The 25169-nt window shown below is 48.1% G+C and overlaps 12 protein-coding genes across 12 annotated transcripts; 6 read left to right on the top strand and 6 right to left on the bottom strand.

The window, feature by feature from the left end:
* Positions 1-95: 95 nt before the first annotated feature.
* I303_108439 (uncharacterized protein) lies at positions 96-1494 on the bottom strand (the record flags this gene model as incomplete). Its single annotated transcript, XM_018410509.1, has 2 exons — positions 96-287; positions 355-1494. The coding sequence occupies 2 exons, from the start codon at positions 1492-1494 to the stop codon at positions 96-98; spliced, it is 1332 nt and encodes a 443-aa protein (XP_018260318.1).
* Positions 1495-2269: 775 nt separating this feature from the next.
* I303_108438 (uncharacterized protein) lies at positions 2270-4188 on the bottom strand (the record flags this gene model as incomplete). The annotated part of the gene is made up of 9 exons (XM_065969833.1): positions 2270-2304; positions 2459-2482; positions 2780-2935; positions 3056-3122; positions 3181-3258; positions 3318-3371; positions 3440-3469; positions 3764-3804; positions 4164-4188. The coding sequence occupies 9 exons, from the start codon at positions 4186-4188 to the stop codon at positions 2270-2272; spliced, it is 510 nt and encodes a 169-aa protein (XP_065825905.1).
* Positions 4189-4561: 373 nt separating this feature from the next.
* On the top strand, positions 4562-6225 carry I303_108437 (uncharacterized protein; the record flags this gene model as incomplete). Its single annotated transcript, XM_018410511.1, has 7 exons — positions 4562-4705; positions 4794-5012; positions 5223-5321; positions 5390-5574; positions 5634-5650; positions 5718-5831; positions 5897-6225. 7 exons carry the CDS (start codon positions 4562-4564, stop codon positions 6223-6225), a joined length of 1107 nt encoding a protein of 368 aa, XP_018260320.1.
* Positions 6226-6818: 593 nt separating this feature from the next.
* I303_108436 (uncharacterized protein) lies at positions 6819-7919 on the top strand (the record flags this gene model as incomplete). The annotated part of the gene is made up of 4 exons (XM_065969832.1): positions 6819-6899; positions 6988-7076; positions 7261-7327; positions 7713-7919. The coding sequence occupies 4 exons, from the start codon at positions 6819-6821 to the stop codon at positions 7917-7919; spliced, it is 444 nt and encodes a 147-aa protein (XP_065825904.1).
* Positions 7920-8385: 466 nt separating this feature from the next.
* On the bottom strand, positions 8386-9896 carry I303_108435 (uncharacterized protein; the record flags this gene model as incomplete). The annotated part of the gene is made up of 5 exons (XM_018410513.1): positions 8386-8934; positions 9023-9089; positions 9153-9432; positions 9499-9514; positions 9597-9896. The coding sequence occupies 5 exons, from the start codon at positions 9894-9896 to the stop codon at positions 8386-8388; spliced, it is 1212 nt and encodes a 403-aa protein (XP_018260322.1).
* Positions 9897-10329: 433 nt separating this feature from the next.
* Positions 10330-12459, top strand: I303_108434 (uncharacterized protein; the record flags this gene model as incomplete). Its single annotated transcript, XM_065969831.1, has 8 exons — positions 10330-10457; positions 10552-10711; positions 10793-11092; positions 11174-11290; positions 11363-11626; positions 11702-11805; positions 11881-12087; positions 12219-12459. The coding sequence occupies 8 exons, from the start codon at positions 10330-10332 to the stop codon at positions 12457-12459; spliced, it is 1521 nt and encodes a 506-aa protein (XP_065825903.1).
* A 264-nt stretch (positions 12460-12723) lies between these two features.
* On the bottom strand, positions 12724-13939 carry I303_108433 (uncharacterized protein; the record flags this gene model as incomplete). The annotated part of the gene is made up of 6 exons (XM_018410515.2): positions 12724-12772; positions 12837-12941; positions 13039-13173; positions 13290-13354; positions 13502-13629; positions 13792-13939. 6 exons carry the CDS (start codon positions 13937-13939, stop codon positions 12724-12726), a joined length of 630 nt encoding a protein of 209 aa, XP_018260324.2.
* Positions 13940-14393: 454 nt separating this feature from the next.
* I303_108432 (uncharacterized protein) lies at positions 14394-15682 on the top strand (the record flags this gene model as incomplete). Its single annotated transcript, XM_018410516.1, has 5 exons — positions 14394-14597; positions 14811-14945; positions 15070-15131; positions 15216-15311; positions 15472-15682. The coding sequence occupies 5 exons, from the start codon at positions 14394-14396 to the stop codon at positions 15680-15682; spliced, it is 708 nt and encodes a 235-aa protein (XP_018260325.1).
* A 349-nt stretch (positions 15683-16031) lies between these two features.
* On the bottom strand, positions 16032-17897 carry I303_108431 (methionine aminopeptidase, type II; the record flags this gene model as incomplete). Its single annotated transcript, XM_018410517.1, has 9 exons — positions 16032-16094; positions 16154-16237; positions 16304-16412; positions 16475-16824; positions 16905-17053; positions 17142-17440; positions 17499-17613; positions 17668-17697; positions 17759-17897. The coding sequence occupies 9 exons, from the start codon at positions 17895-17897 to the stop codon at positions 16032-16034; spliced, it is 1338 nt and encodes a 445-aa protein (XP_018260326.1).
* A 642-nt stretch (positions 17898-18539) lies between these two features.
* Positions 18540-20438, top strand: I303_108430 (uncharacterized protein; the record flags this gene model as incomplete). Its single annotated transcript, XM_018410518.1, has 7 exons — positions 18540-18627; positions 18698-18771; positions 18827-18958; positions 19020-19123; positions 19183-20047; positions 20109-20173; positions 20240-20438. 7 exons carry the CDS (start codon positions 18540-18542, stop codon positions 20436-20438), a joined length of 1527 nt encoding a protein of 508 aa, XP_018260327.1.
* Positions 20439-20933: 495 nt separating this feature from the next.
* On the top strand, positions 20934-23103 carry I303_108429 (uncharacterized protein; the record flags this gene model as incomplete). Its single annotated transcript, XM_018410519.1, has 12 exons — positions 20934-21030; positions 21109-21131; positions 21204-21253; positions 21329-21520; positions 21605-21714; positions 21782-21807; positions 21881-22075; positions 22168-22403; positions 22494-22727; positions 22840-22900; positions 22977-22986; positions 23054-23103. The coding sequence occupies 12 exons, from the start codon at positions 20934-20936 to the stop codon at positions 23101-23103; spliced, it is 1284 nt and encodes a 427-aa protein (XP_018260328.1).
* Positions 23104-23309: 206 nt separating this feature from the next.
* I303_108428 (uncharacterized protein) lies at positions 23310-24699 on the bottom strand (the record flags this gene model as incomplete). Its single annotated transcript, XM_018410520.1, has 6 exons — positions 23310-23564; positions 23668-23856; positions 23913-24074; positions 24177-24289; positions 24360-24516; positions 24637-24699. The coding sequence occupies 6 exons, from the start codon at positions 24697-24699 to the stop codon at positions 23310-23312; spliced, it is 939 nt and encodes a 312-aa protein (XP_018260329.1).
* Between the last annotated feature and the right edge of the window lie 470 nt (positions 24700-25169).

Below are 25169 nucleotides of genomic sequence, written 5' to 3'. Positions count from 1 at the left end.
GCCAATATACAAGGTGTATGGAACCTGAACTGTGATACTTATTCCCCGCTCGATCATTGCATTTGGCAGAGTTCAGAGGAAGCTGTCATGGTTATCTATTGTTTGCCTTGGTAAATCGTATTCCTGTCTTTGTAAATCACGTACATCGACTCGGTCGGACTCCTATATTCGGGAGACTGTTTGTGATGGTCGTTGTTCGTGTTCTGTTTCTGATTTATCTGATTGAGTGATATGAAGGTCGGGGTTCTTTCAGCCTCTTGTACAGGTAGAACGTAAGGCAATGATTGCTATGTCACCTATCGATGAGTGAAGGTTCACACAACCACCTGTGTAGCGATATCGTCAAACACTCACTCGTTTAGGCATCTCCAGTTCAGCATCAGAATCTTGACTTGCCATCCTCGTGAGATCTCTGCCAGACCCAGTGAGTCTTCCGGTCGGGTAGCCATCGACAGCTACTGCGGACCGGCTGGACGAAGCGGGTAAATGACTGGTAGTTGCCACTCCGATCTCAGGCGAAAGCACGTGCAGCTGGTCTTTGGGTGACTCGAATATATCCTCTTGCTTTTGTTGATGCTTGGTTTGGATGTCTCTCTCGACGCGCTTGGTAGCGAGAACTGGAGGGGAAGCTCGTACGTTAGGTATTGTCGATGGGGGAACAGGGAAATGGTTGATCGTTGAGTTTCGCCTCTCTGCCACAGTTCTCATGGACGAGGTCTGGGTATCTGCATTCGGGTATATCTGCTGGACCGCAGTCGTGTTATACTCATACACTTCCAATGGCTGGACCTGCCTTGCATGCTGTTGATGTTGCTCCACATGTCTTCCGTCTAGGTGAGATTGAGGGACTTGGATAGGTAAGACAGCTGGCGGAATAGTGCTTTCTCTCACCTCTTCGGCTTCTCTCTCTTTTTCTTGGATATTACCTATTTCCTCGTTCAACTTGATCCAGCTCCTTCTGTTATGATTGTTCGAAATTGCCTTTGAGATGGAAGATCTCTTCTCCTGGAAGGTAGACTCCAGATCGGTCATCCCGTTCGATAGGAGCTTGTGCGCTCTAGATCGTCGGAAATACCACAGGCCAACAGCAAGTATCGAAAGACAAGCCAATACCACGATGACTATCAAGGTCGTGTGGTTGTAGTTCATTGTTGAGTCGGGGTCGGCTGAATGGACTTTCGAATTGCGGCTGCTGCCAGAAGTGGACTGAGACGCTGCAGTGTCCGCGGGTGTAGGTAAGGTAGGATTGGCAGGTCTGGTGATGATCATTTCGCTTTTCATGGAGTCCGTCGAGAACATCGATGAAGGTGTGACCGTCACTCCTGGACCGAGACCATTTGTGATGGTCGAAGGCGGTGTCATACCTCCTACGCGCGTAGGGGCAATTACATTGGCGCCTTCTGTGAGTGTGTAGGTGTACAGCCCGTTTGGTTGAGCTTCATCCGGATTGCCAAGCTGAGAGCCCGCGCTCTGAGGTTCTAACACGAAGATCATTGTTCAACAGAGACGAATGGTAGATATCGGATAGAAGTACGCGTCCGCCTTTTTTTCCAACGCTGGTGAGTCCAGTCCTGCTGGCCGGTCAGTGACAAGTATCAAACTCTCCTTTGGAAAAACGAAGCAACGGGGAAGGGAAACGCATTCAACTTGGAGATTGCCAAGAGGTTATGTGTATTGGAAGCGCTCGAAGGGACTATACATCCCACCTGCGGTATCCAAGCTGTATTCAACGTATTTCATTGCCAACATTTGAATGGAATCGAAAGCAAAACAAGCTCAATTGAGATCTTGACTAAAACTGACTATCAAGCGATCAATCAAATGACCGCCACTGACACAAAAGTTCCCGGTTGATTCGCGAGATGCTTGTTTTGGAAGCATGTATGTAAGATTACTCAAATTCAACTGCCCTGTTTGGGGCAAGTAAATTTCATGAACCTGCAAGGAACGCTTCCATTGTCTCATCGAGGGATACTGTCAGCAGTACTGGGATCGAAGTCACAATTGAAACATATGTGTCTGAACGTCTGGCCAAGGCACCAGATATGCCTAAGGCTGTCTCGCGCTTGTAGGGGAGAAAATCAGATTCATTCATTGTAGATAGTAGGTTATAGAGGAAGTCTTAGGTTGACTTGATTTGATTGGAGTACTTAAAAAAAAGAAAAAAAAGGCAAAGGGAATCTCGATCCATATTGAAGCTGGTGAAATAGTTTGGATCAGCGTTGATTCGACAGCAGGACAGAGGGCGAAAGAAGCACTAACCATCCGCTTAGTATTGACCGCCGTAACCACCTTGACCAGCTCCTAATTGGTTGAAATGATTATCAGTCTCATCATACCATAACTAGTATGCGTTTCAGTGCGCGCGGTTGAATCTTCGCATTTTGTCGAAACACATGACAGGACCAGCGAGAAACGAAGCGAGAAAGATCATACACAAGGGTTATGTGATACTTACCACCTTGTTCACCACCGTAACCACCTTGGGCACCTCCGTAGCCACCACTTTGACCACCGTCTGCGGGAACGAACGAGACAGTCAGATACAGATACAAGCCACAAACAAATTACAACGAAGGAGGGCGGAATATGTGAGAGATTCCAGTCAAACACGTCGCCTCGCAACACACCACGCAACACACAGCACCGCACACCACTCGACACACCACTTAATCTCAAAGGGAAATGAGTTATTACTTACAGGCTTGTTGACCACCGTAGCCGCCTTGGGCGCCACCTTGGTATCCACCTTGTTGCTGACCGTAACCACCTTGGCCACCTTGTTGACCGCCGTAGCCACCTTGTCCACCGTAACCACCTTGGCCACCACCGTAACCGCCTTGGCCTCCGCCGTAACCGCCTTGGCCTCCACCGTAACCGCCTTGACCACCACCGTAGCCACCTTGGCCACCACCGTAACCACCTTGACCACCGTCTGTGCAAGAGATCGGTGTTGATACTCAGCACTGATTATACGTATCGACTGACAGAGAGGACGGGCGAGCCGGTATCGCGGAAGCCAAGTGATGTGATCATGATAAAAGCGTGGACTTACAACCGGAGTTGTAGCCACCACCGTAGCCACCACCACCACCGGATCCTCGGGTGTTAGCGAGGTTGACCTGAATATACATAGCTCAGTATGATGTGTCGCTCGAAACAAGGAGAACATAAACATACTCTGACTCGTCGGCCGTCGATCTCTTGATCGTTCATCGAGGCAATGGCGTTCTCGGCATCGGAAGCGTTGCTGAAGGTCTATATCAAGGTTTGATCAGACCTGACCAGACACTCGACACTGAGCGAGGAACACATACAACGAAACCGAAACCTCTTGATCGACCGGTTTCTCGGTCCTTCATGACGATGCACTATACACAACGATGCCAGGTCAGATCCGATCGCAGACATTTTGTATTATATGCGGAGACAAACTGACGTCAACGACTTGTCCGAAGGCAGAGAAAGCCTGTTAGTTTGATCGATGATGATGTTTTCGAGACCAGGTTGATCAGAGCGATTTCGATTCAAGCAATTCAGCACATTGTATGTGAGAGATTGATCGAGGCATTGTTCGAGGAATTCGAACGAAAGCGAGTTCAGAAGCGAGACCGAGATGACGACCAGACAGACGAGACCAGACGTTTGACATCGACACGAATATCGAGAGACCAGACCAGACCAGACCACAGAAGATGACGAGAGTAATATATCAGAGACATAAGCACATCACACAATTCACGAGAAGACGAAACAAGCGAACCTCGAGCAAGACTTGATCATTGGTGTTCCATGAAAGGTTTCCTAAGTACACGAGAGAACAAGATCAATACGACTGAATCACGAGACAACGAACCATAGAATCCCTTCCAAAGCCCAAAGCCCAAAGTCCAAGCCATGATCAAGTCAAGACGTTGCATGAGTCTTCGTATGCAGTAGACTATGCAATAGCTCTATTTATGGAAGACCGTAGCGAGAGAAGGGATCCTCGGACACAGAGAGCGGATTATATCATGTCAAGCGATGTCGATACGAGTAAAAGTTGACTGATACGGCATGATGAGACGCTGACGAGAGGGTGTTGATTCGTCCCACTCGTGTCCTCCTCCTTCTCTGCGTATAGGGGATTGGTGTGAGTTGACGATTGGTAGACGGTCACATACCGACGTAGACTTTTCCTTGCGACATCTTGACTTGATTCGATTGATTTCTGTATGAGGCGAAGTCAATTGATTGAATGATAGATGAAGAGAGAATAAACAAGAAGAAAGGGATGTTTGATGCTGGGTGGTGCGGTATGAACGGAGGGGAAAAGGGAGAGGGGGAGGGGGGACTTGGTGGTGTGAAATTGGTTCCGTCAGCTGAGTGAATTTGCCTCGCATCATCCAGATCTGGTTGAACGTGATCAATGATTCAATGATTCAATGACGATATTACCGGTAAATGTGGCACTTCCACTTTAGCTCAACGCGTCAAGGTAATCTGTCGAGTCCGGTGCGTCATTGATAGAATTCCTCGATTGTCATTGACGGTTGGTCTATACTCGACTAGTCTAGTCAGCATGTCCAACAAAGCAGGGCCATCCTCGATATCCCAAGGGAGTTTACTGGACTTGAGAGCAATAACAGCAGAACACGTAGACAAGTTCGCGAAAGAAGGGAAGAAAGCGGTCAAAGGCCAGCCGAGGAATCGTAATTTAGAAAAGGTAAGACCTCCACTTCAGAGGTCCACCTGCCATAGCGCTTCCAAGTCGGCCTTGTATATCTTGTTCACTGACGCGAGATGACGCACAGAGCAAGGATCCATTCGACAGACCTTCACCTGGGCTTGTAAAGCGACTAGCTGCAGAAGCTCGAAACGATGCGAAAGCTCGTCGATTTGCCGAAGAAGATGGACCCAGTGAAGATCAGCGAAAGGCAATTTTGAGAGCTAAAGCAAGGAAGTATGCAGCGATCAGGAAAGGTGATTTCACGGGGATGAGTCAGAAAGAGATGGAAGAGGCTGTCATCGATGTGAGTAATCCATGTAGCCCCTTGTCCCGCATCAGACATGATGATCGAAGGGACCGTCGTCCTCCTTATGCGCGCATTCGTAATGTTGCACAAGGTTGTCTTTCCTCATCATTCATGCTGTTTACCTAAATCATCTTGCCTCATGATGTCCAGTCGTTTGGATCTCTTGTGATACGGTCAGACAGCAGCTGACATCCTTCTGATCATCAGTTCGAGCGAAAACTGGAAGAAGATGGCTACTCGTCCCACTCCTCAGACGAGGATGAATCAGCCAGACCAGCTAGGCCGAAATGGCATGACGAAGATGAGGTAAGCTTGTCGCGCCATAATTACCCATATGACATGATGTACTTAAGTTGACTTATGCACGTGTGCAGGAGGAAGACGACGAGGAAGATGATCTGGCTAAAGTAGAATATATCGATGAGATGGGTCGAACAAGAACCGGTACACGCAAAGAAGCGAAAGAAGCTGAGCGGCAGACATCCCGCGATGCACGTGGAGGGCCGCCTGTAGGAGGTATAGAGAGTGGACAAGAGGGTTCCGCCTACGCTGAGGTCTTGTATGTCCCCTCATCGACTACCAGCTGACACGATGCTAATGCCGCACAATCCTGGACAGACAATCAAACGTCATACGTAAGCTGGCGGACATGCAAGTTGTCCTCAGGATCCACGGGCGCTGATATCGACTCATGCGCTATAGATGGCGATCAGAACTTCTTCCCGGTGTACGAGCCGGACGCAGACGCTCTGAAGAAGAAATACTTGGAGGCAGAGGAAGAAGCGCGCGCGCACCATTACGATTCAACTAAAGAAGGTCAGTCGCACGTGATTGATCTTAACTCAAATGGTTAACATAGCTGACAAGACTCAAACGAGTAGTCAGGGTCAGAGGAGCTGGACAATATCAATTCTCACTAGATGAAGACACTCGAGCAGAACAGATGGCTTCGTTGGCTTCACAGCGGAAAGAGACTGAACAAGCTCGATCGCAACAGGTTCAAAGGGGTTTATCGGCTGCTCAGGAGGCTCGTAAGCGTAAAGCCGACGAGAGAAAGGCGTTGATAGATGCTAAGAGGGCAAAGATGCTTGGCGGTCCACAAGAAGTTGAACGATTGAGAGAGGAGAGAAAGAAGGCAGAAGCTGATGCGTTTTTAAAGGGGTTAGAAGATGAATTGGGCACGAGCACTGTTAAGCACGAGGACCCATGAAGTGTCTGCATGGGATCCAAGGGGACTCTTGAGATATCCGTGCGTCGATCTTATATGTTTAATCGTGATAAGGGCAAAAGCATGAAATTGCAATGTTGTATGCATGTTATCTGTACTTCATCCATAATAACGCATTACGCATTGAGGCGATGACCTGATGCTCGCGAGTGTCGGTGATAAAGTCAGGTGAGGCTGCTAAACACCGACACCAGGCTATGACGGAGTAATCCGCTCTTACAATCATGTGGCACCTTTTCCTTGGTTTGCGGCTCTGCTTTGCTGCTCTACATGCTGCATGCTCTCTCTCCCTGTGCTTTGGTGCCAGCTGCAATACCGCGAGTCTGACAGTCCGATTGTCCGATTGTGCGAATCACCAAAATCACTAAGAGACCATTAATACTTGATACTCCTTCTTAGACTTCAAAAAACAACCTTCAACACCAGCAACGTGAGTATCGACGCATCTGCTACCACTCTCTATCTGGACCCGGCATTCTCGTCAAGATAGACTCGACAAGAATATCGTTGGATAGCGCAAAAACGAGTTGGAGGATATCATTTGCTGATTTGAGTGATATTTGGGTTGTTGTAGAATGCGAGTCGACAGGTGTGATTTCTCTGGGTACAAGGTATACCCCTCAAGGGGAAAGGTCTACGTCAGAGGTGACTCCAAGGTGAGTTCAACGTGATATCAACCAGGCAATTCGAGTTGGAGTTGGGAGGAGACGGACAAAACTGATGATCCTGACTACCCGTGCTCAGACCTTCCGATTCTTGAACCACAAGTCTGAATCGCTCTTCTTGCAAAGAAAGAACCCTAGAAAGATCGCTTGGACCCAAGTGTACCGACGGTGTGTATCTGGATTTTGATGTTACGTGGTTGAGGAGAGGAAGCGAGAGGGAATGGTAGCTAATGGTTTCACGATGTTTCTCCTTGCTCTACCTACTTGTTACCTATACCCTCTGCGTCAACTGTGTCATCTCTCACCACCGCCAACTATGAACACACGACAACAATGTTGATTCGGTCAATAGAATGCACAAGAAGGGTATCACGGAGGAAGTCGCCAAGAAGAGATCCAGAAAGAACGTCAAGGTCCAAGTGGGTATCAGTCCTCTCATTGTCAGATTTCCGGAGCAGATGTTTGGACACAGCTGGAAAGGAGGACAGGAGTCGTGTGTAGCGAAGGGTGAACCGCTAGGACGTAGAGGGAGTTATCAGATGTAGATATGATGAGGGATGGTGTCGTCAGGTGTATTCGGGTTGAAGTGGACAAGGCGGGAGTAGACCTTGACATCGTCGACGCCGTTGCCCTATATGATGAGGACACAGGACGATGACGGTGAGGAGGACACAGGACGATGACGGTGAGGAGGACGTCAGGTGGACGGTGGTCGTGGACGACGAAGAGGGACAAAGTCCTCACAGGGTGCCGCCGGCTGGAGAGGGTCATAATGCTGATTCATGTTATTTTGCTTCTTCGCAGCGAGGTATCGTAGGTGCCGATCTCGCCTCCATCTTGGCCAAGCGAACTGCCAAGCCCGAAGTCCGAGCCGCCGCCCGAGCTGCCGCCATCACTAAAGCCAAGACCGAGAAGCGTGACAAGGAGACCTCGAAGGCCGCCAACAAGGGTCAATCCAACGTCCCCAAGGTATCCAAGCAAGCTATGAAGGGCGGTAAAGGTGGACGATAAGCTATTGGTTCTTTCAAAAGAGATATTTGGGAATTATAGTTTATTTATACGCCTGACCTGAAAAGACATCACATCATTGAGGTGTAATGGCTGATGGTTGATGGATTGCTCGGATCGTATGTATCATGATTGATGAGCACTTCCGGGCCCGCATCTGCATTATCCCGCTTTCGAACTGTTCGCCTCGTTATTGGCTTTCAATGATTTGACCGGTCCATTGAATGGAAGATTAGGGCTGTGAGGGATGGAACTGAGGGACGGTTTGGGAATGCTCATTTGAGAGCGGCGTCACGGTTCTGCAGAAGAAAGAGTGCTTCATGTTGACCTCTACCCGTCGAGCTCAGCTGTCATCGACCACGGGGACTGCAGTGTAGCGGGAACCAACGTGTGTGCCATGGTCCGGGCTAATGTTATATACATGATACAAGATGATCGAGGTACAGCAACATTGAATTTCACTGATATTCTACACTCTCTGCCTTTTCCTCTGATCACCTCCGCTTCCGCTTCCGTCCCCAACACCAGCACCAGCGCCCTTCGCAAACGGCCTAGATTTCTTCTCTTTACTAGCGATCTTCTTCCTTTTCTTCTCCAAAGCCTTCTTAACTGCCGTCTTACCGCCTTTCTGCTCCAAACTCTCAAACTTGGATTTCAATAACAAATCCCTCTTCTCGCTCTTCTTCAAATACCAAGCGCCCTTCCCTTCGGCCCTCTTCGCTCTTTCTTCTTTCTTTACTTTACTCAACACATTCCTTTCCCGCTCCTCGTTCTCATGTTTGACCAACTTGGTTCTGAGTCTACCTAATTGCAATTCGATCGCTTCTCGCTCGGCTGTCCTCATTGGCTTTTCCGCCCACGGACAACTCCGTTCTACCTTCTCAGCGGTCTTGAGAGCGGTTCTGAGATTTGCCATTTCCTCCTTCAGCATAGAGGGGAGGAAGTCATAAGATGCGTTGTGCAGATGAGCGTCTAAATTGCCCGCTGATACGCTGGAGAATCGCGGGTCTCGACGGTCCTACGTTCGATCGAAGAGGACATGAGCTTCCATTGACTGGTCACTCGCTGTAGTGAATGTATGGCAGATGAAGCACTGCCATACTCACAGGTTTATGAATATCGACCACTCGCCTATTCCTCGAAACTTGCTTCTTCGTGCTCATCGCCGTGGGCCTGCACGTGCGTAATGGGAGTCAGCCACGGTCAGAAGCGATGCGAGGCATGATGTTTACTCACGCATGCTTGCTTCCGCGCTTTGTACTGCCTGATTCAGGCCCACTATCGCTTCCGCTCTCACTTTCGCTTTCACTACCATTTGTGGTGACACCATGATTGGATGCTTGCGCATAAGGATCGACGGCGGAAGCTTTACCTTTGCCTTTTTGCATTTGAGCTAGTTTCGCCTTGATCGCTGCTACTCGATCTTCTTTTGAGGAACCAGAGGATGAGGCTTGTTTTGCCGAAGAGAGGGATTTTTGAGCTTTGGCCAAGGTCGATAGAGGTAACGAAGTGAGGTCTGTACGACTGAGCGTTAGCTTACGATTTTTGTTTGATTATATCGTAGCCCTCCGCGAAAGCTTACCATTCTGAAGTTGTTTCTGAGGAAGAGAAAGCATGGGAATGAGTCAGCCTGACGATGAGCACTTTGTGACAAGTAGACAGGGTGGTGCACCTGCTCACCAATTGCGCATCATCCTCATCTTCACTATCACTTCCACTTTGACTGTCCTGGCTGTCATGACTATCATCGTTCTCGTCCCAATCATCAGCTTCCCATCGGCCAGTGCCTTCTTCTTCTTCTTCTTCGGTCTCGTCCTCAAGATCATTGTCTATTCCATCGCCTTCGGGTGGGGAATCGTAGTCATCGGCGAATTCATCTACTTCAGAATCGTCTTCCAGATAATCGTCCTCTATATCTTGGTCTTGGGTAGAAGGTGCTCGAGGATGTTGTTTCAGCTTTGAAGAAGATCCTCTCGCCATCTCGGAATTCTACTCAGTCTTTCGCTTGGTTCGATTGTGCCTTTGCTGTTGGCCCAGATAAGGTTCCCGCTATAACGTTCGGGCTTTCAGAAATTGGGTGTTAGATGAATGAATACAGGTGAAGATCCTCCACTTTTGAATTTTTAGTTGATCATTCGATCATTCGCGTGGAATAGCTCGAATTAGAAAGTGAACCTAATTAGCTGGAGAGTAAGTGCACACCCAAAATCGTAATTTCATTAGAAACGACTTGAATCCAATATATCCCTGAAATCGTCGTGCGTTAACCAGAACATGAATTCCAAGTTGAGCTTCTTCGCGTTTATCTTTACGTTGTAAACAATAACTGCACTCCCTCGTGTATCTGTTAATCTCAGCTATCTTCTGCTGCCTTCCGTCTTAGTCTCCTTCGAACATTCCGCTGCAGATCACCATGTCGGTCGCTCAAGCTGGTCCTTCGCATGCTCCTAATATCTCTCAGACACCGTCGTATCCTCAACAATCTGGACAAGGAGATAACAAGAGAAGAGCTGAGGGCGATGCTGACTCTGTGAGAAGATTGTGAGTATATGCAAGGCAGAGTACTATATCCCCCTTCCCAATGATATCGGTGTGTCGGGCTGATTGCAATTTGCGGATATCCTACCGCGAACAGGAAACATCCTCGTCCACCCCTTCCACCGCCTCACGTCCTTCAAGCACTCGTACCGGACTCACCAGCGTTTACAGAGCTCATCAAGCTGGAACAAAAGCTGGATTGGACGATCTTGAGGAAGAAAGCCGAAATCAATGATACCTTCGGGAAACCAACGAGGGTATGTATTTATCCCCACGTACCCCATCTCCAAGTGATTCTCTACAACTGCTAATATAGACGATGCGATTACAACAATCAGGTGAAGAGGACACTACGAGTGTACATATCAAATACAGCACATGATCAACCCTGGCAGAAGTCTGAATCGCAAGCAGAAGCGAACGCTGCTTCTGCCCCCAACGCTGAATCAGCTGAAAATGCGAACAGCTCGGAAGAGAAGAATGAGACAGGTGATGGAGATGTCACTATGGGCGAGAGTCAGCCGCCGGTCAACTTGACGCAGGAAAGCAAAGTGGAGACGCTGGGTGAAGGCGTAGATGTGAATACTGGGAAAGGTATCGCTGGATGGGTGATGAAGATCGAAGGTAGACTACTTGATGTAGGTGTCATTCGTCAAGTTCATTGACACGTTTTTAGAATTGATTTGAGTGGACGATGTTGATTTCATGGCTCTGGGCAGTTCGGTAATACGCGATTGGACAGGACGAAGCGTAAATTTTCGACGTTCTTGAAGAGCGTGATTGTTGAATTCGATAATCGCGAAGCACCCACTTTCCCAGAAGGCAACATCGTTGAGGTGAGTCCAATCATACATTTAATTTGACTCGTGGGTTACCAAGTTGACGTCGATGTTGGCTTGTGACTTCAGTGGCACGCTCAAAATACCACTCCGCCGTTGGACGGCTTTGAAATACTGCGCCGGGGGGATCAGAATGTCAATGCTCGAATCATTATCCACCTCAGTCATTCCCCAGACAGATTCAAGGTGCTACAGCCTCTTGCGGATCTGATCTCGATAAAGGAAGGAACGAGGTCCGAGATCATCAACGGGGTGTGGAAGTTGATCAAAGTTGTCGGAGCGCAAGATCGAGACGATGGGACTGTAATCAAAGCTGTAGGAGGCTTAGAAAAGGTGTGTCTTCTTCAAATCGCTACGTTTCTACCAATAATCTTGACTGAATCCTTTTGTCATCTGATTTATTGGCAGATCTTCCCTCAAGGAACAGAGCCTATAGCGTTCCATCAGATACCTGAGATGGCAACTAGGTTCTTGACTCATCCAGATCCCATCGTTATTCCTTATACGATACAGTGAGTTCAGCTAAGCGAGCCGAATCAATCGTTATGAAGGCAACAGCTGATGCGCGTTACCTCGCTTTGTCGTAGGGTCGACAAGGATTTCAACTTCCATCCTAAATGCTTTGATATCCCTTTCGAGGTCGAGGATCCCCTCAAGTCGAAGATGTCTTCCCTCGTGCAAAGTTTCGAGGGCAAAGAAGGGAAAGAGATAGTTCAACTGGAGGACAAGGTCGGAGAACTGGCTTACTTCGCCAGGGACGTTAAGCAGAAGAGGGATTTCTTAGAGTCTTTCGCGTGAGTGGCATCATCAGCATCGACCCGCTTTTCCCCACATCCCCACACCGAAACAATGGTGTGGGAATGAGTGGACCAGTACAATGAAGCCGGACAGTTGATAATTTATATTCTCATTCCATCTTGAATAGGGCCAACCCGCAAGCATTCATCCAGAACTGGCTAGCTGTCCAAGCTAGAGATTTAGATCAGATGTTAGGATACCAGATTGGGGCTCCTGGTCTGAACGGAGGTAATATCCGAGAAGAAGACTTGAGGAGGTCTGACTTGTTTAGTCTGCCGTGGGTCGACGAGGCTGTCACGGTGCATGAATCGGCTAGGATGGAGCAGGAACGAAGGCTCAAAGGCAGTCAAGCTCAGGCCCATAGGTAGAGCGTAACTATCTGAATTTTCATCTGTGGCGATATCTCATTGTTTATATATGGCGTTTCAGCATCGATGTTTGTGAAGAGAGACGCTTGTATTCATGGGCAGGTTTTCCGTAAAACGTGATGCATTGGTCATTCTCATTTCGTGTCATAGTCTTATTGCCTCAAAGTCAACTACACCTTGTATCGTCTGTGAAGTGAATGACATCAGCTTGAATGCACTTTCCCAGTTGCAGTGAAAGATCTGAGGGTCAACTCGAGGGTCAACTCACCTGCCGGACCTCGAGAAGAAAGTCTTCAATATCCATATTTGGATTCTATTGCATTAGAGTCTCCTTTAGTTGCGGTACGGTTTACGCTAAAGCAGGAATGTTCACTCACAAAGACATGGCTGCTATAATCACGCATTCCAGGATAGTGAACCAGAATATCCTCGATTGAGTCGACAGGACGGTCGAGTAATTCCTATGATGACGCGTGTGGAAGCTGTGGGGAGGCAAAGGGCATTAGCGATGTCTTTGTCATCGGGGTGCCTGAAGTCTTCATGGTGGAAGTATTCAGTCGACTCGAAAGAGACACGTACTATTTCTGTGTCCTCGTTATACTGCTCAATAAGCCGCTGATCTTGTATGTGCTTTCCTCGAGCGAGGAGGTGTGCTCTTTCAATGGTTGTTGTGTTGAGGATAGTATACGACGAGGTTCCGATTCGACCATTATGCTGCGAGTGCGAGTGCGAGTGTGATGAGAAGGATAAGCATTGGGTGGTGCTCGTCAGCTTGATCCCGCGTCACCTTGTCCGTCCAATAGGACGACCATTGCGCGAATTTAACTTACTCAAAGTCAAGTAATTTATCTGAAGTGTACGCTTCATTCTCGAAGCAGAATGAATATTCCCCGACCTGAATTTGCACCATTGGCGTCAGTACATATAGTATAGTTTGACTGACTGATTATGTATCTGCGAAGTATAGTATAGTCCCAAGCGGAGGAAGTTGAATCAGGTTGACTGCACCGAGCCGAACCTAACTGAACTGAACTGAACTCACCTTGTTCGCTGTGAAGATGTAATCACCCTGTTTCTCGGCTACACCCTCCAACAAAACCTTATCGTCCGGGTCCATGACTACATAATCGATCTCGAAGTTCCCGCCGGACTGCACTGCGAAGTAGAAGCCTTGATAGTTACATATTCGTCAGTGTTATCTCATGTCTACTTGTCGTGTGAGGTCCAGGTCGTTGGGACGAACAGATGCATGTCATATACAGACAGGGAAATAACATGGCATGATATGCTTGAAGTCATCCGTCATGGCAGTAAAAGATAAGGATCACTCACCGACTTTCTCCCCGACACCATCCACGTCTGCATAATAACAACTCCGCTCGTTCGCTCCTAGCATAGCCGTCAGGGCCGTTGCCGAGACATGAGCTGCTCCAAGTATACCTAAGGCCACGGAGGACAATATCGTTCGTCGTGACAGCATGATTCCGTCTCGGCCCTGTTCTGATTATGCTCGTCTGTGGTGCTGTGGAATCTTTTCGCTTGCTCGGCCGTTGTGTTTCGTCTGTGTTCCGTATATCTGTTCGTTATTCCCTCGTTTTGCAAAGGATCAAGCTTTCACCTTTCGAGTATAGTCAGATGAGATGACAGAACATGAACCGCTCGAGGATGACACGCGACATGGACATAGACACGTTAACTACTCGTAATCAAGAATATTAATGCGGGGTGAATAACGCCATTTATCTTATCTGAGCTACCCACTTAGCAGGTGCATTCCGGCTATGTGCTAAGCTATGCATGTTGCTTCGCGTTGTTCAACTGTTCAACTTCTCATTGTTCAACTATCATTGTAGCCAGATACTGAGCTAGTATACGCAAAGGAAGACTTCCACAAACACCATCAACAACACCAGAAGCGGAGAAGTACGAATAAGATGGCAGTACCTACATGGGATAATGCTCGACGTCATGCCAGAGCACTAGAAACAGCTTTAGACAGTAAACTATCGACATACTCTAAATTGGCAGCTACGATAGCCCGCGGCGGCGGCGGGAAAGACCTGGGAGCAGAGGAAGAAGGGGATGGTGTGGGTGGGTATAAATTGGTAGAAGAGGAGATCGAGGAGCTGTTGGGGAAGGTAAGTCAGAATCAAAATCCATTGTTCAGACTTCATTGTTGCACAACGACAGGACCAAGCAGAACGGACATTGCTATGCTCGCAGCATATGCAACATGTGATAGTGCTGCATTCGAATCAGAGCGATAGTGCTGCATTCGAATCAGAGAACTATCCCTTACGACTCAATGATCACAAAAGTAGCGGCTGACTACTCGCGTTGATTCACAATAGCTCGAACAAGCAATAGATGATCTTTCAGCACTGATAAATTCCCCTTCGCAACCCCCTTCGGCGTCGATGCAACATGCTGCGCAACGTCATAGGGATAATCTGGATGATTACAGGCGAGATTTCGTGCGAACGAGGGTGAGTCCAACGGAATTCAGATTTTCAATGGCTGGGCAGTAAAGCCCATGTATATCACTGCACCGAGAGAAAGTACCGCTCCTTGGTCTGCTAGTGCTGATGTCAGAGCATCGTAATGTTTTAGGGCAATGTCGAGCAGAGTATACGAAGGTCGAATCTACTAGGCTCAGTAAGGAAAGATATCAAGTAAGCTCGACCCCGAAGATCTTGTCTATCACATGTCTTGATCGATAAGTCGCTGCACTGACCTTGACCGTCGACGTATCTTAGTGATTACAAAACAGCTACCAATTCTCAGACCGACGCATTATTGCAAGATCGAGGAAGGATAGATTCGAGTCATCGAATGATGGATGATACCTTGAAGTGGGTCCCAGCCCCAGCTCAGTTTCACTCGCTTCTGACGTTTCATTGCCGTTGGCGGATTTGTTCTCTGTTCAAGCTCGCTCGCACTCATCTTGACCTTTCAATCATGCAACGTTGAAGCTGACCTACAACTCAATTGCTCTTTTATCACCCCCCGCAGCCAAGCATATGCAACAAGAGAAGATTTCGCACAACAACGTACCCTCCTCGCGTCTATCGATTCACGTATGGGCGGCGTCATCTCCCAGATGCCAGGTATAAATTCGTTGATCACCGCCATAAGGACGCGGAGGAGGCGAGATACCTTGATCTTGGGATGTGTGGTCGGATTCTGCGTTATACTTTTATTGGGATATACTTTTGGATTTTGATCTTAGTCCAATACTCTTCGGGATTTTGATCACCTCTGATACCACTACAAGTACTCATTCAGCCTTAGGCCATTCGGTCTCAATATACGACGTCAATGATCGACTGTATATACGTATATACAGAGCGAGTGTCATGCTTTTATCGATGACTAGGTGATTATAATATACGCACAAGATCACACTTAATGAATTGAGCGACAAGAAGTGCATATGCAGAGATGACAATAAGTAATACAAGCTAGCTGCTAGCTTCCTTCTCCGAACTGTGTCTACCAACCAACAAATTCCGTGTTTTACATGATCCTGATCCTGTAACGGATGTACTGGTTTGAACAGTATTCAGTACAATCTAGTAATCGTCTCCTCGAGAAACGACTTCTTTACAAGTCGGTCGTAGTAGAATAGTGTGTTCCTACCAGGCATATTCTGTTAGCTATTGTCGGCATCGCGTTGCTTGAAGCACCAGCTTACGAATTGAGCCGTCATAGCGCCAGGCTGAGGGTCAACTAAAGGTGGATAATCTAAGACGATGTTCTCCTTAACCAGTGTGTTGAGCTAATCACGAGCAAACAGCTATCGTCAGCTTGTTCCGGGTCGAAAGGATCGCGAATAACAGCTCACCGCAAGAAGGTAATTCTTCTCTCCGACATGTTCAAGATACCTTCTACAGAAAGGCAACGAGCCGAAATTCCTCCTTATAGACGCCAATAGAGTCTTCGCGGATTGATGGCTGTGACTCGTCATCAGCACATACATACCCGACAATCTAGTGATCTAGTGACCAGAACTTACTGTCCAGTATACCTCTCAGGAGCATGTTGACTCAAAGCATAATGCGAGCATGCGCCTTGCTCGTCCACCCTGCCTTTTCCGGTAGAGCCAAAAGTCTCAATCGCAAAGTATTCACCCTCTTCCATCTTCTGAGTATCGATACTCGATCCATGTTGTTTCACGATCGGTACTGATTTTCCAGGTTTCTCCCCTACTCCACCATGTATGCTGTACGGAGCTATCGAATGGCCGTTAAGGTTCGATATGGATTTGACGGGGTATGTCTTTCCGTTGACTTCAACTTCGTAAGATTCCATCACTTCTTGTATCGCTTCTCCGACATCACATAATCGGACGTCAATACCTGCTTCCTGTGTATCGGAAATAAGAATAACGAGTCAGCTTCTTGGCGGCACCCACACAGGACAAGGTGAGCAGTGTGTCGACATACGCTTATACCGGTATTCGTTGCATCTTTGACAGCTTCCAACAATTTGTCCCAAGCGGGGTCACCAAAGTTCAAGGTGAATGCTGAATCCACTATTCGGCCATTAACATGCACACCGAAATCCACTTTCATCACATCCCCGTTGTTCAGCACTGCGAGACACACCGCATCATGTCATCAGCTAGCTATACGAGCTGAACCTGACCGGTCAGCTGATTAGAGGGTATGTGCCTCACTCACCTTTCGTATCTCCGGGATTAGGGGTATAATGAGCAGCCACCTCATTGACACTTAAACCAGTTGGGAATCCGATCCCACTGTCGAAGCCATTCTCCTCGACTAAAGCCCTCGTACCGTTCTCTATCATATCTGCGATATCTACCATCTTCATACCGGGCTTGATATTCTTCTGAGCGTACGCGCGCACTTGTCGATGTACTTCTCCTGCTTTACGTATATTCTGATATCGGGTCGAGGGATCATCTTGGGCTAGTCGTTCTTTCTCCCTCATCTCGGCACTCGTTATCCGGGAAGTCGTGCTGCTTTACAAAATCAGCTGATTGTCACATCGCAGTTGCTAGTCGACAGACAACTGACTCATTTTTGTATTCGACTTCTTGTCCCGCTGGGTAGACACCATTTTTGAAGATCTTACTCAGTCCAACTCGAGGAGGTTCAGATTGCGTCAAAGCAGCAGACTTCTTCTTCTTCGCTATCATTTTCAAGTCAGCTGTGTCATCTGACTACCGGGCGTTTGACAGCTCACACTTCTTCTTCTTCTTTTTCTTCTTTGCATCTAAACACGCCAAAGTCAGCTAAGCTTCGTCAAGCAAGACTCCGAAAGAGGAAAAGCTAACCTCCAGCACCTGGAGTCTCGTCTCCCTCTACGTCGTCGTCGTCCTCCCCATCCTCCTCTTCGTTCTCTACCACGTCTGGCTTCTTCTCTTTCTCGGCTATGCTTAGATCCTCCAATGTTGGCACGGCGACCGGCGTCATCTTGACTACTCTTTCGACAGTCAGCTCCGGACGTTCAGTGCACTGAAGCAGCAGACTAAAGAAGGAGGAATGGACGGACGGAGAAGAGGTGGTCTCTCAGAAGTCAAAAGGAGTATCTACTGTGAGTATCACTACTCTGCAGAAGTCTAACATATCTTTGGTGACAAACATCATCGAGAAAGAAAAGTAGGCGAGAATAAGTGGGAGTCAAGAAAGGAGGTCCAAACGGCACATCTGGAGGTTATGTCACACTTGGGAATGTTGACGCGGGGGGTGGTGTGGGGAGATCTACAGCACGTAGGGCCACACTGGCAGCGAGTCAGTGGAGAGAATACTCACAATGATCTGCCTGCGAATTATGTTTGATTTGATGAGCTGGAAAGATAGAAAAAAGAGAGGAGTTGCGAGGACGACTACTGAAATTTCAGTGCCGGACGGTTTTACGGCAACAACGGAGGGGCAAGTTAGGCGTAACAGCCTAAAAAAGGAAAGGTGCGCCTATGTGTACCTCTCGGAGCGTTTCATGCGGGTGGGCTCCTTTGGTGCTTTCGCCACCGACTGATCGTTTGAGCCATAAGATATCTCTATCTGTCTTGCATACATTAACCTCTTTCAACCCATAATTTCCAGCAAATCAACAAAATGGGTGCGTTACTATCCATCCCCCTCCTAACTGGTGGGATAGGAGCTATCGGCTCTTCGCTCTTTTCGGGATGCATGATCTTCATGGGTAAGTCTCAGCTCTTCTCGCATTCGCCTCGCCGGGCAAGGCCAAGCTGATACGTCTATGGCACGGGCAGGCGGAACTGCTGCCTCGGCATTCTGTAAATCATGTAATTGCAACTCGTCGATAGCTACTAGGGTCGGCTTCGGAGTGAGTTTGGGAAGACTTCTGGTTCGGTTCGACACGAGCTGACCCTGATATCTAGTTGATATTTGCCTTATCGTCGATGTTGGCGTACTTGTCACGTACGGACATAGCTATAAAACAGCTCGAGAAGCTGAGCTGGGACTGGATCAAGATGGACTGCTCAGGCGGTAAATGCTACGGCCTTTTAGCTGTAAGCTTCTTGACGCGCCAATTTGTAGGCGAACGAAGCTTATTCTGTTTCAACTTGACAGGTCCACCGATTCTGTTTCGCCCTTGCGCTGTTCCATTTACTCCTCTCTGCCACCCTTATCGGCGTCAGAACCACCAAGACGAAGAGAGCCGCCATCCAAAATGGGTAAGCCACTTGTGCAGCAGTTGCACGTGAAAGGCAAGATAGCTGACAATATTCCGTAGATGGTGGGGACCAAAACTACTTCTCTATTTCCTCTTATCGTTTTTATCGTTCCTGATACCGAACGAATTCTTCATGTTTTACGGCTCTTACATCGCTCCGATCGGTGCCTTCCTCTTCATTCTCATCGGTCTGGTCCTTCTGGTCGACTTCGCCCATACCTGGTCGGAAACATGCCTGGATAATTGGGAAAGGGCAGAATCCAGTTTATGGCAATTCATACTGGTCGGATCGACCTTCGGGATGTTCGCAGCCTCAATCACACTCACTACATTGCTTTACGTCTTCTTCGCTGGATCGGGATGCGGGACAAATACATTCTTTATTACTTTCAATCTTATCCTATCGCTCATCGTTACGGTCCTAGCCATCTCTCACCCCGTCCAAGAAGCCAATCCGAAATCGGGTTTGACCCAAGCATCGATGGTGGCTGCCTATTGCACCTACCTTACTGCGTCCGCTGTGGTCAACCATAACGAGAAAGGTCATTGCAATCCACTACATGCGAGTGGAGGTACCAAGACTACAACGGTCATTGTTGGAGCGTTGTTCACTTTCTTGGCTATTGCATATTCGACCTCGAGAGCCGCTACGCAGTCTAAAGCGTTGGTCGGCAAAGGTCATCGAGCTGGAGCGATAGCATTGCCAAATGATGCGAGTGAAGAGAACGGAGACGGAGAAGTCAGATTGGTAACCAACCAGCCGAAAGGCAGGCGAGATGAGATGCGATATCAGGCGATTCTGGCGGCTGTCAATGCGGGGTCTCTGCCTGCTAGTGTCCTGGACGAACCGGAGGATGAGGACGATGAGATCGAAGCTACGATCGGAGAAGAAAGGGATGATGAGCGAGGAGGTACCAAGTACAATGTGAGTTCACCTTACTGCTATCTCCCAATGAGAGTTTATAGCTGATGGCTTAAATGAACAGTATTCCTGGTTCCACATTATCTTCGTCATGGCTGCGATGTACGTCGCAGGGCTTCTGACAGACTGGTGAGTCGCCTTGCATTAGTGCGATCTTGGCCGTTTAGCTAATGCCTATCTCACTCGGACTTATAGGGCCATCATCTCGACTTCTCCCGTATCTCACCCGGCGGATCCTTTGGCATCACTCGACAACGCCGAACCAGATGTGTATATTGGTCGATCAGAGACGACGATGTGGATGAGAGTCATCAGCTCTTGGCTTTGCTATGCTCTTTATTCATGGAGCTTGTTGGGTCCCGTGATCATGCCTGATAGGTTCGGAGAAGCGTAAAATATCTGTCCAGGACGGACGAACTTCATTCAAAAACAGTGCAATCACACACTGCTATCAAAGTGGGCATCATAACAATAAAATAAGTGTAGAGATTGTTGTTCTTGAGATGTATCAATATCTGTTGCACTGCTCTTCGTGCTCCCAATGAGCACGCTGCATCTCATTGCTGCATCTCCTCGTCACTCAGTCACCATGGCTTCGATGTGTTTTACCGAAAGATGATGGCTAAACAGGAACGCGCACGATCAACGGATGATACCGGCTATGACCGACCCATGATCAGCTCAAAGTCAAAAGTCAGATCACATGTTCTCTCTCCAATGCTCTGGTAACTTGCAATAACAAGCGCTTGTACATCGATTTGATCTCGGTTCTGCATCGCCAAAGAGTGAGCCGACTATATAAAGCAGCAGAAGTGTGTTGAGATTGTGACGGAATATCACTTGTTCAATTTGACTTGATTCATCGTCTCATCGGAGTATTCGCAACAATATGACTCGAATCCAGGCTCTGCGACCGGCACTAAGAAGCACACTGGGCTCGGTGAGCCGAAGTAGCGGCTTCATAGGGAGCAGGAGGATGGCGAGTAGTGAGCGCCACTCAGTTTGCGAGGATCGCGAGCTGAAGGGGATGCGAGCTGACTATGCATCGGGATCTATTGCCGCAGACTTCCCAAAGTTCGATTGGGAGGTAAGCTCAGCTTAACAACCCCTGACTCAAACAGTCGTTCATAGGGCGATCGAGCTGACGATAGGTGAATAGGATCCATTGAATATGAATTCCCTTTTGACAGAGGAAGAACAGCAAATACAGTGTGTGAACGCATTATACATACAATCGATGTTCGAGGAAGGAAGCTGATGAATCTTACCGTTGTTCGGGTGCAGTGAGACCGCCAAAAGCTATTGTCAGGAGAACCTCCAACCTAGAGTGCTGGAGGCGTACCGAACGGAAGATTTCGATCCTAAGATCCTGAAAGAGATGGGCTCGTTAGGGTTACTGGGAGCTACGATCAATGGGTATGGATGTGCCGGGGTATCTAGCGTTTCGTATGGTCTGATAGCCAGAGAGGTTGAGCGGTGAGTTGAGGCAACTCATTGCTTTTGGCCTCTTGTAACTACGGGGTGATCGAGATCGGTTTAGCTGATTATTGCTATACGTAGAGTCGATTCGGGATATCGGTCTGCTATGAGCGTGCAATCGAGTTTGGTGATGCATCCCATCAATGAATTTGGGTCGGAGGAGCAAAAGGAGAAATATTTACCTAAATTAGGTGAGCCATTGCATCAAACCCTTGAGCTATGTAAGTGAGCGGCCAAGTTGACAATTTTTGTATGAAGCGACCGGAGAGATGATTGGATGTTTCGTGAGCTTATTCTCTGCTGCCTCATGGGATTGGGTATCGGTACTGAACCCGATCGATGTCGCGGCCGGTCCAGGGCCTGACGGAACCGAATCATGGATCGGACCCCTCATCCATGAAAACCACAGCTATGAAGACGAAAGAAGGCTGGACTTTGAATGGAAGCAAGACGTGGATATCGAACGCACCGGTAGCGGACCTGTTCGTGATCTGGGCGAGGGTAGTCGAGAACGGCGAGAAAGGTAAAGTGAAAGGGTTCTTAGTGGAGAAGGTGCGTCGATCTAGACTATAGCGGCCTGCTTCATTGCCTTGAGGATCGGTTATACGTGGAGACCTGCGTGCTGATGTCTTGATATGGTATAGGGTTCACCGGGACTATCTGCGCCAGCGATCAAGAACAAGCTCGCTCTCAGAGCTTCGATAACCGGATCTGTATTCCTTGAAGATGTGAAAATACCTTCCGATGCGATCCTACCAAAATCCAGTGGCCTGGGATCACCTTTCAGTTGTCTGAACAATGCTAGATACGGGATAAGTTGGGGTGTCATGGGTGCTTTGGAGGACTGTATTGCCAGATCAAGAGAGTACGCTCTAGAACGGTAAGTCCGATGGAAACAGAAATAATCCTGTCTTGTCATCACCCGTCTCAATCGAGCGCTTGGATGCTGATGATAGCAAATCGGCGACAGAAAACAATTCGATAGACCTTTGGCAGCTTTCCAACTTGTTCAAAAGAAATTATCGGACGCCTCTTCGGCATGTACGCTAGGATTGCTTGGTTCATTACAACTAGGAAGACTGAAGGACCAGAAATTGTGGTCGCCCGATATGGTATCTATGATGAAACGAAACAACTGTGGTGAGGCTCTGAAACATTCTAGAGTATTATTAGATATTTTAGGTGGGAATGCTTGTTCCGACGAGTGAGTTGAGTCTTCCTTTCTTCTGTTCGCTTCTGCGTACGACTTCTAGGTTCTGCTTTCGACTGCGATTTCATGTATTAAATCTGTTACTGATGATTGTGATCATTGGTAGATACCATATAGGAAGACATGTTCAGAATTTACAAGTTGCTAATACGTACGAAGGTACTCATGTGAGTTGCACTTGATCTTCCATCCTTCGGTAGTCAATGTAGCTGTATAGCTGACTAAGACATGCTCGGCTCCTAGGACATACACGGTGAGTATACATGGCCTAGAGCGAGTGGTCTGCAATGAGCGCGATGTATGCTAACTTGACGATGTAGCTCTGATCCTCGGTAAAGCCATCACCGGAGTACAAGCATTCGCCAATTAGTCAATCCCTGTATTGCAAGTACTTCGCAACGAGATTCATGAGGCATGAGAAAATGGGTGGCAAAGTGTATTACTATGCATTTATTGTGTTTTGCTTCGTGAATTATTCGTACAACGCTACTATGCCGTATGGGTATCCTAGCCACTTATACTCCGTTCATTTCCATCTTCTCCATCTACAGTCTACAGTCTATTCACCTATGGGATCTACGATAGCTTCTTCTGCGTATCGGCCTCGGTATTTGTCGTGTTCTCAATACCGAAATTGATCGCTAAATCGTATATCCCCAGAAACACGGCTCCTCCTAAGGAAATGGCGAAGCAACGGGGTTGCCATCCTCTGAATAATGCTGAGGGACCTTCGTTCTGCAGTATGCTCATTAAGCGGGGTGGGAAAGATAAGATTGAGGGAGAAGGTTGGTTGGGGGGCGGTATACCGTTTGCAGGCAGACTTGTTGTCGTCTAGGTGTCGAAGCATTTTGTCAGTGATCTCTTCTTTTCACTTACACAGATCTCAAATCACAAATCATCAGTATTAGTGTCAGTGTCAGAGCCCAAGACTCACCCGAGCTTCTAACATGACTCTAGTCTTCACCACGTCCAGCGGAGTGGTCAAACCCGCAGCTATGCCGCCCGCTATTGATCCGCAGATAGCAGCTTCGTACGGCGTAGGCCGACGGCCGTCGAGGTATCGTTTAGATAGTTGGGCTTTGAGCCCTTCGTATAATGGGAATTGTATCGATGTGAAGGGGAGCTGAGCGAAACAGACGTCAGGGTCATCTCTAAGATCTCTTGAGCTACCTGACTCACCTCTCTGGCTATTGTGATCCCAAAACCTCTATAAAAGCCCCTTATACCCTCAAACTTCATCGTTGAGATAGCCGAATGTATACTGCTTTTCCCCTGCCCATACGCCCCCGTCTGCGTCCGCGATTTGACCACTTCCGTGGGAACCCTTATCAAGCATGATATCTAGTGCGTCAACATACTGCATCGTAAGCCCAAGCTTGATCCCGAATGTAAAGTGCGAAGTCTGAGGTGAAGGAATGGGAGAGATAAGTGATCAGAACGTACGTATTCTGCACCTGAGGCAGCTGTCATATGCACGAACGCTTGATTCTCCTTGAAAAACTGTATTTGGGGTAATTTCTCTTTCAACGCTTCGTACGTCACGAAGAAAGCGGCGGCTAATCATGATACGTCTCCATCAGCTCCATCCACATGTGAGGGTCACTCTGCGAGGTCCGGCAAGCTCACCACCTGGAGCACTACCCATTCCTACACTACCGACACCACGGTACACCCCCTTGAACCCGCCAGATTGCCAGAACCCCGCAGAAGACTGTATCCGCGTTTTGATCGTGTCTAAAGGGAAGAACATGAAGTCTACTGCCAGACCCGAGATAGCACCGGACTGGTATATCACTCGACTATGTCAGCGTAACCTGATTTGATTTGAGCTGAGTCTTTTTGCAATTCCGGTGAAAGAACATGATTCGCCTGAAGGTATCAGCTGGACTGAGGGATCACTCACCACCAGAGCTCTCTGGAAAGTCGGCGGCTTCCTTGTAGCGGGGACGACATCCTGATCGGCCATTGTGCGTCTTTTCAAGGATCTCCAGGTATGGCTGATTGTGTAGCTCTTCGTATGATGTTGTTAGTACTTAGTATCGATCTGTTCAGCTAACTGACTTTTTCGGCCGTTGTCCCTTTGTCCTATTGCGCTGATCGAATCGAATGATATCCGGATGAGGGGCACCACCCGATTGAGCTGACTGATAAACACTCGCACACCTATTTTCAAAGTCACTCAAAGAGCCGCGCGTCACCATTTGATAGGCTCGCGTTCACCACCTTGTTCGGGTTCCTGGTTGACTTGTTGCCACCATGTAAATGCGAATCACGAAAACACAAAACTCACCTCATAATCTGGTTTTCAATTCTCTCTCTTGTGACATTACACTGCCCGCTCACAGCGCTGCTCGACCGCAAGAAGCACAGGGAACTGACAGACCCGGGGTCGTACTGAATCCATTGGCTGGGGTACACGATGCCTTCGGACTATCC

The sequence above is a fragment of the Kwoniella dejecticola genome, chromosome 11 (genome assembly GCF_000512565.2).
Source record: "Kwoniella dejecticola CBS 10117 chromosome 11, complete sequence".
NCBI classification, from domain to species: domain Eukaryota; kingdom Fungi; phylum Basidiomycota; class Tremellomycetes; order Tremellales; family Cryptococcaceae; genus Kwoniella; species Kwoniella dejecticola.
The sequence above is the reverse complement of the archived record's forward strand: the minus strand, read 5'-3'. Positions and strand labels throughout refer to the sequence as shown.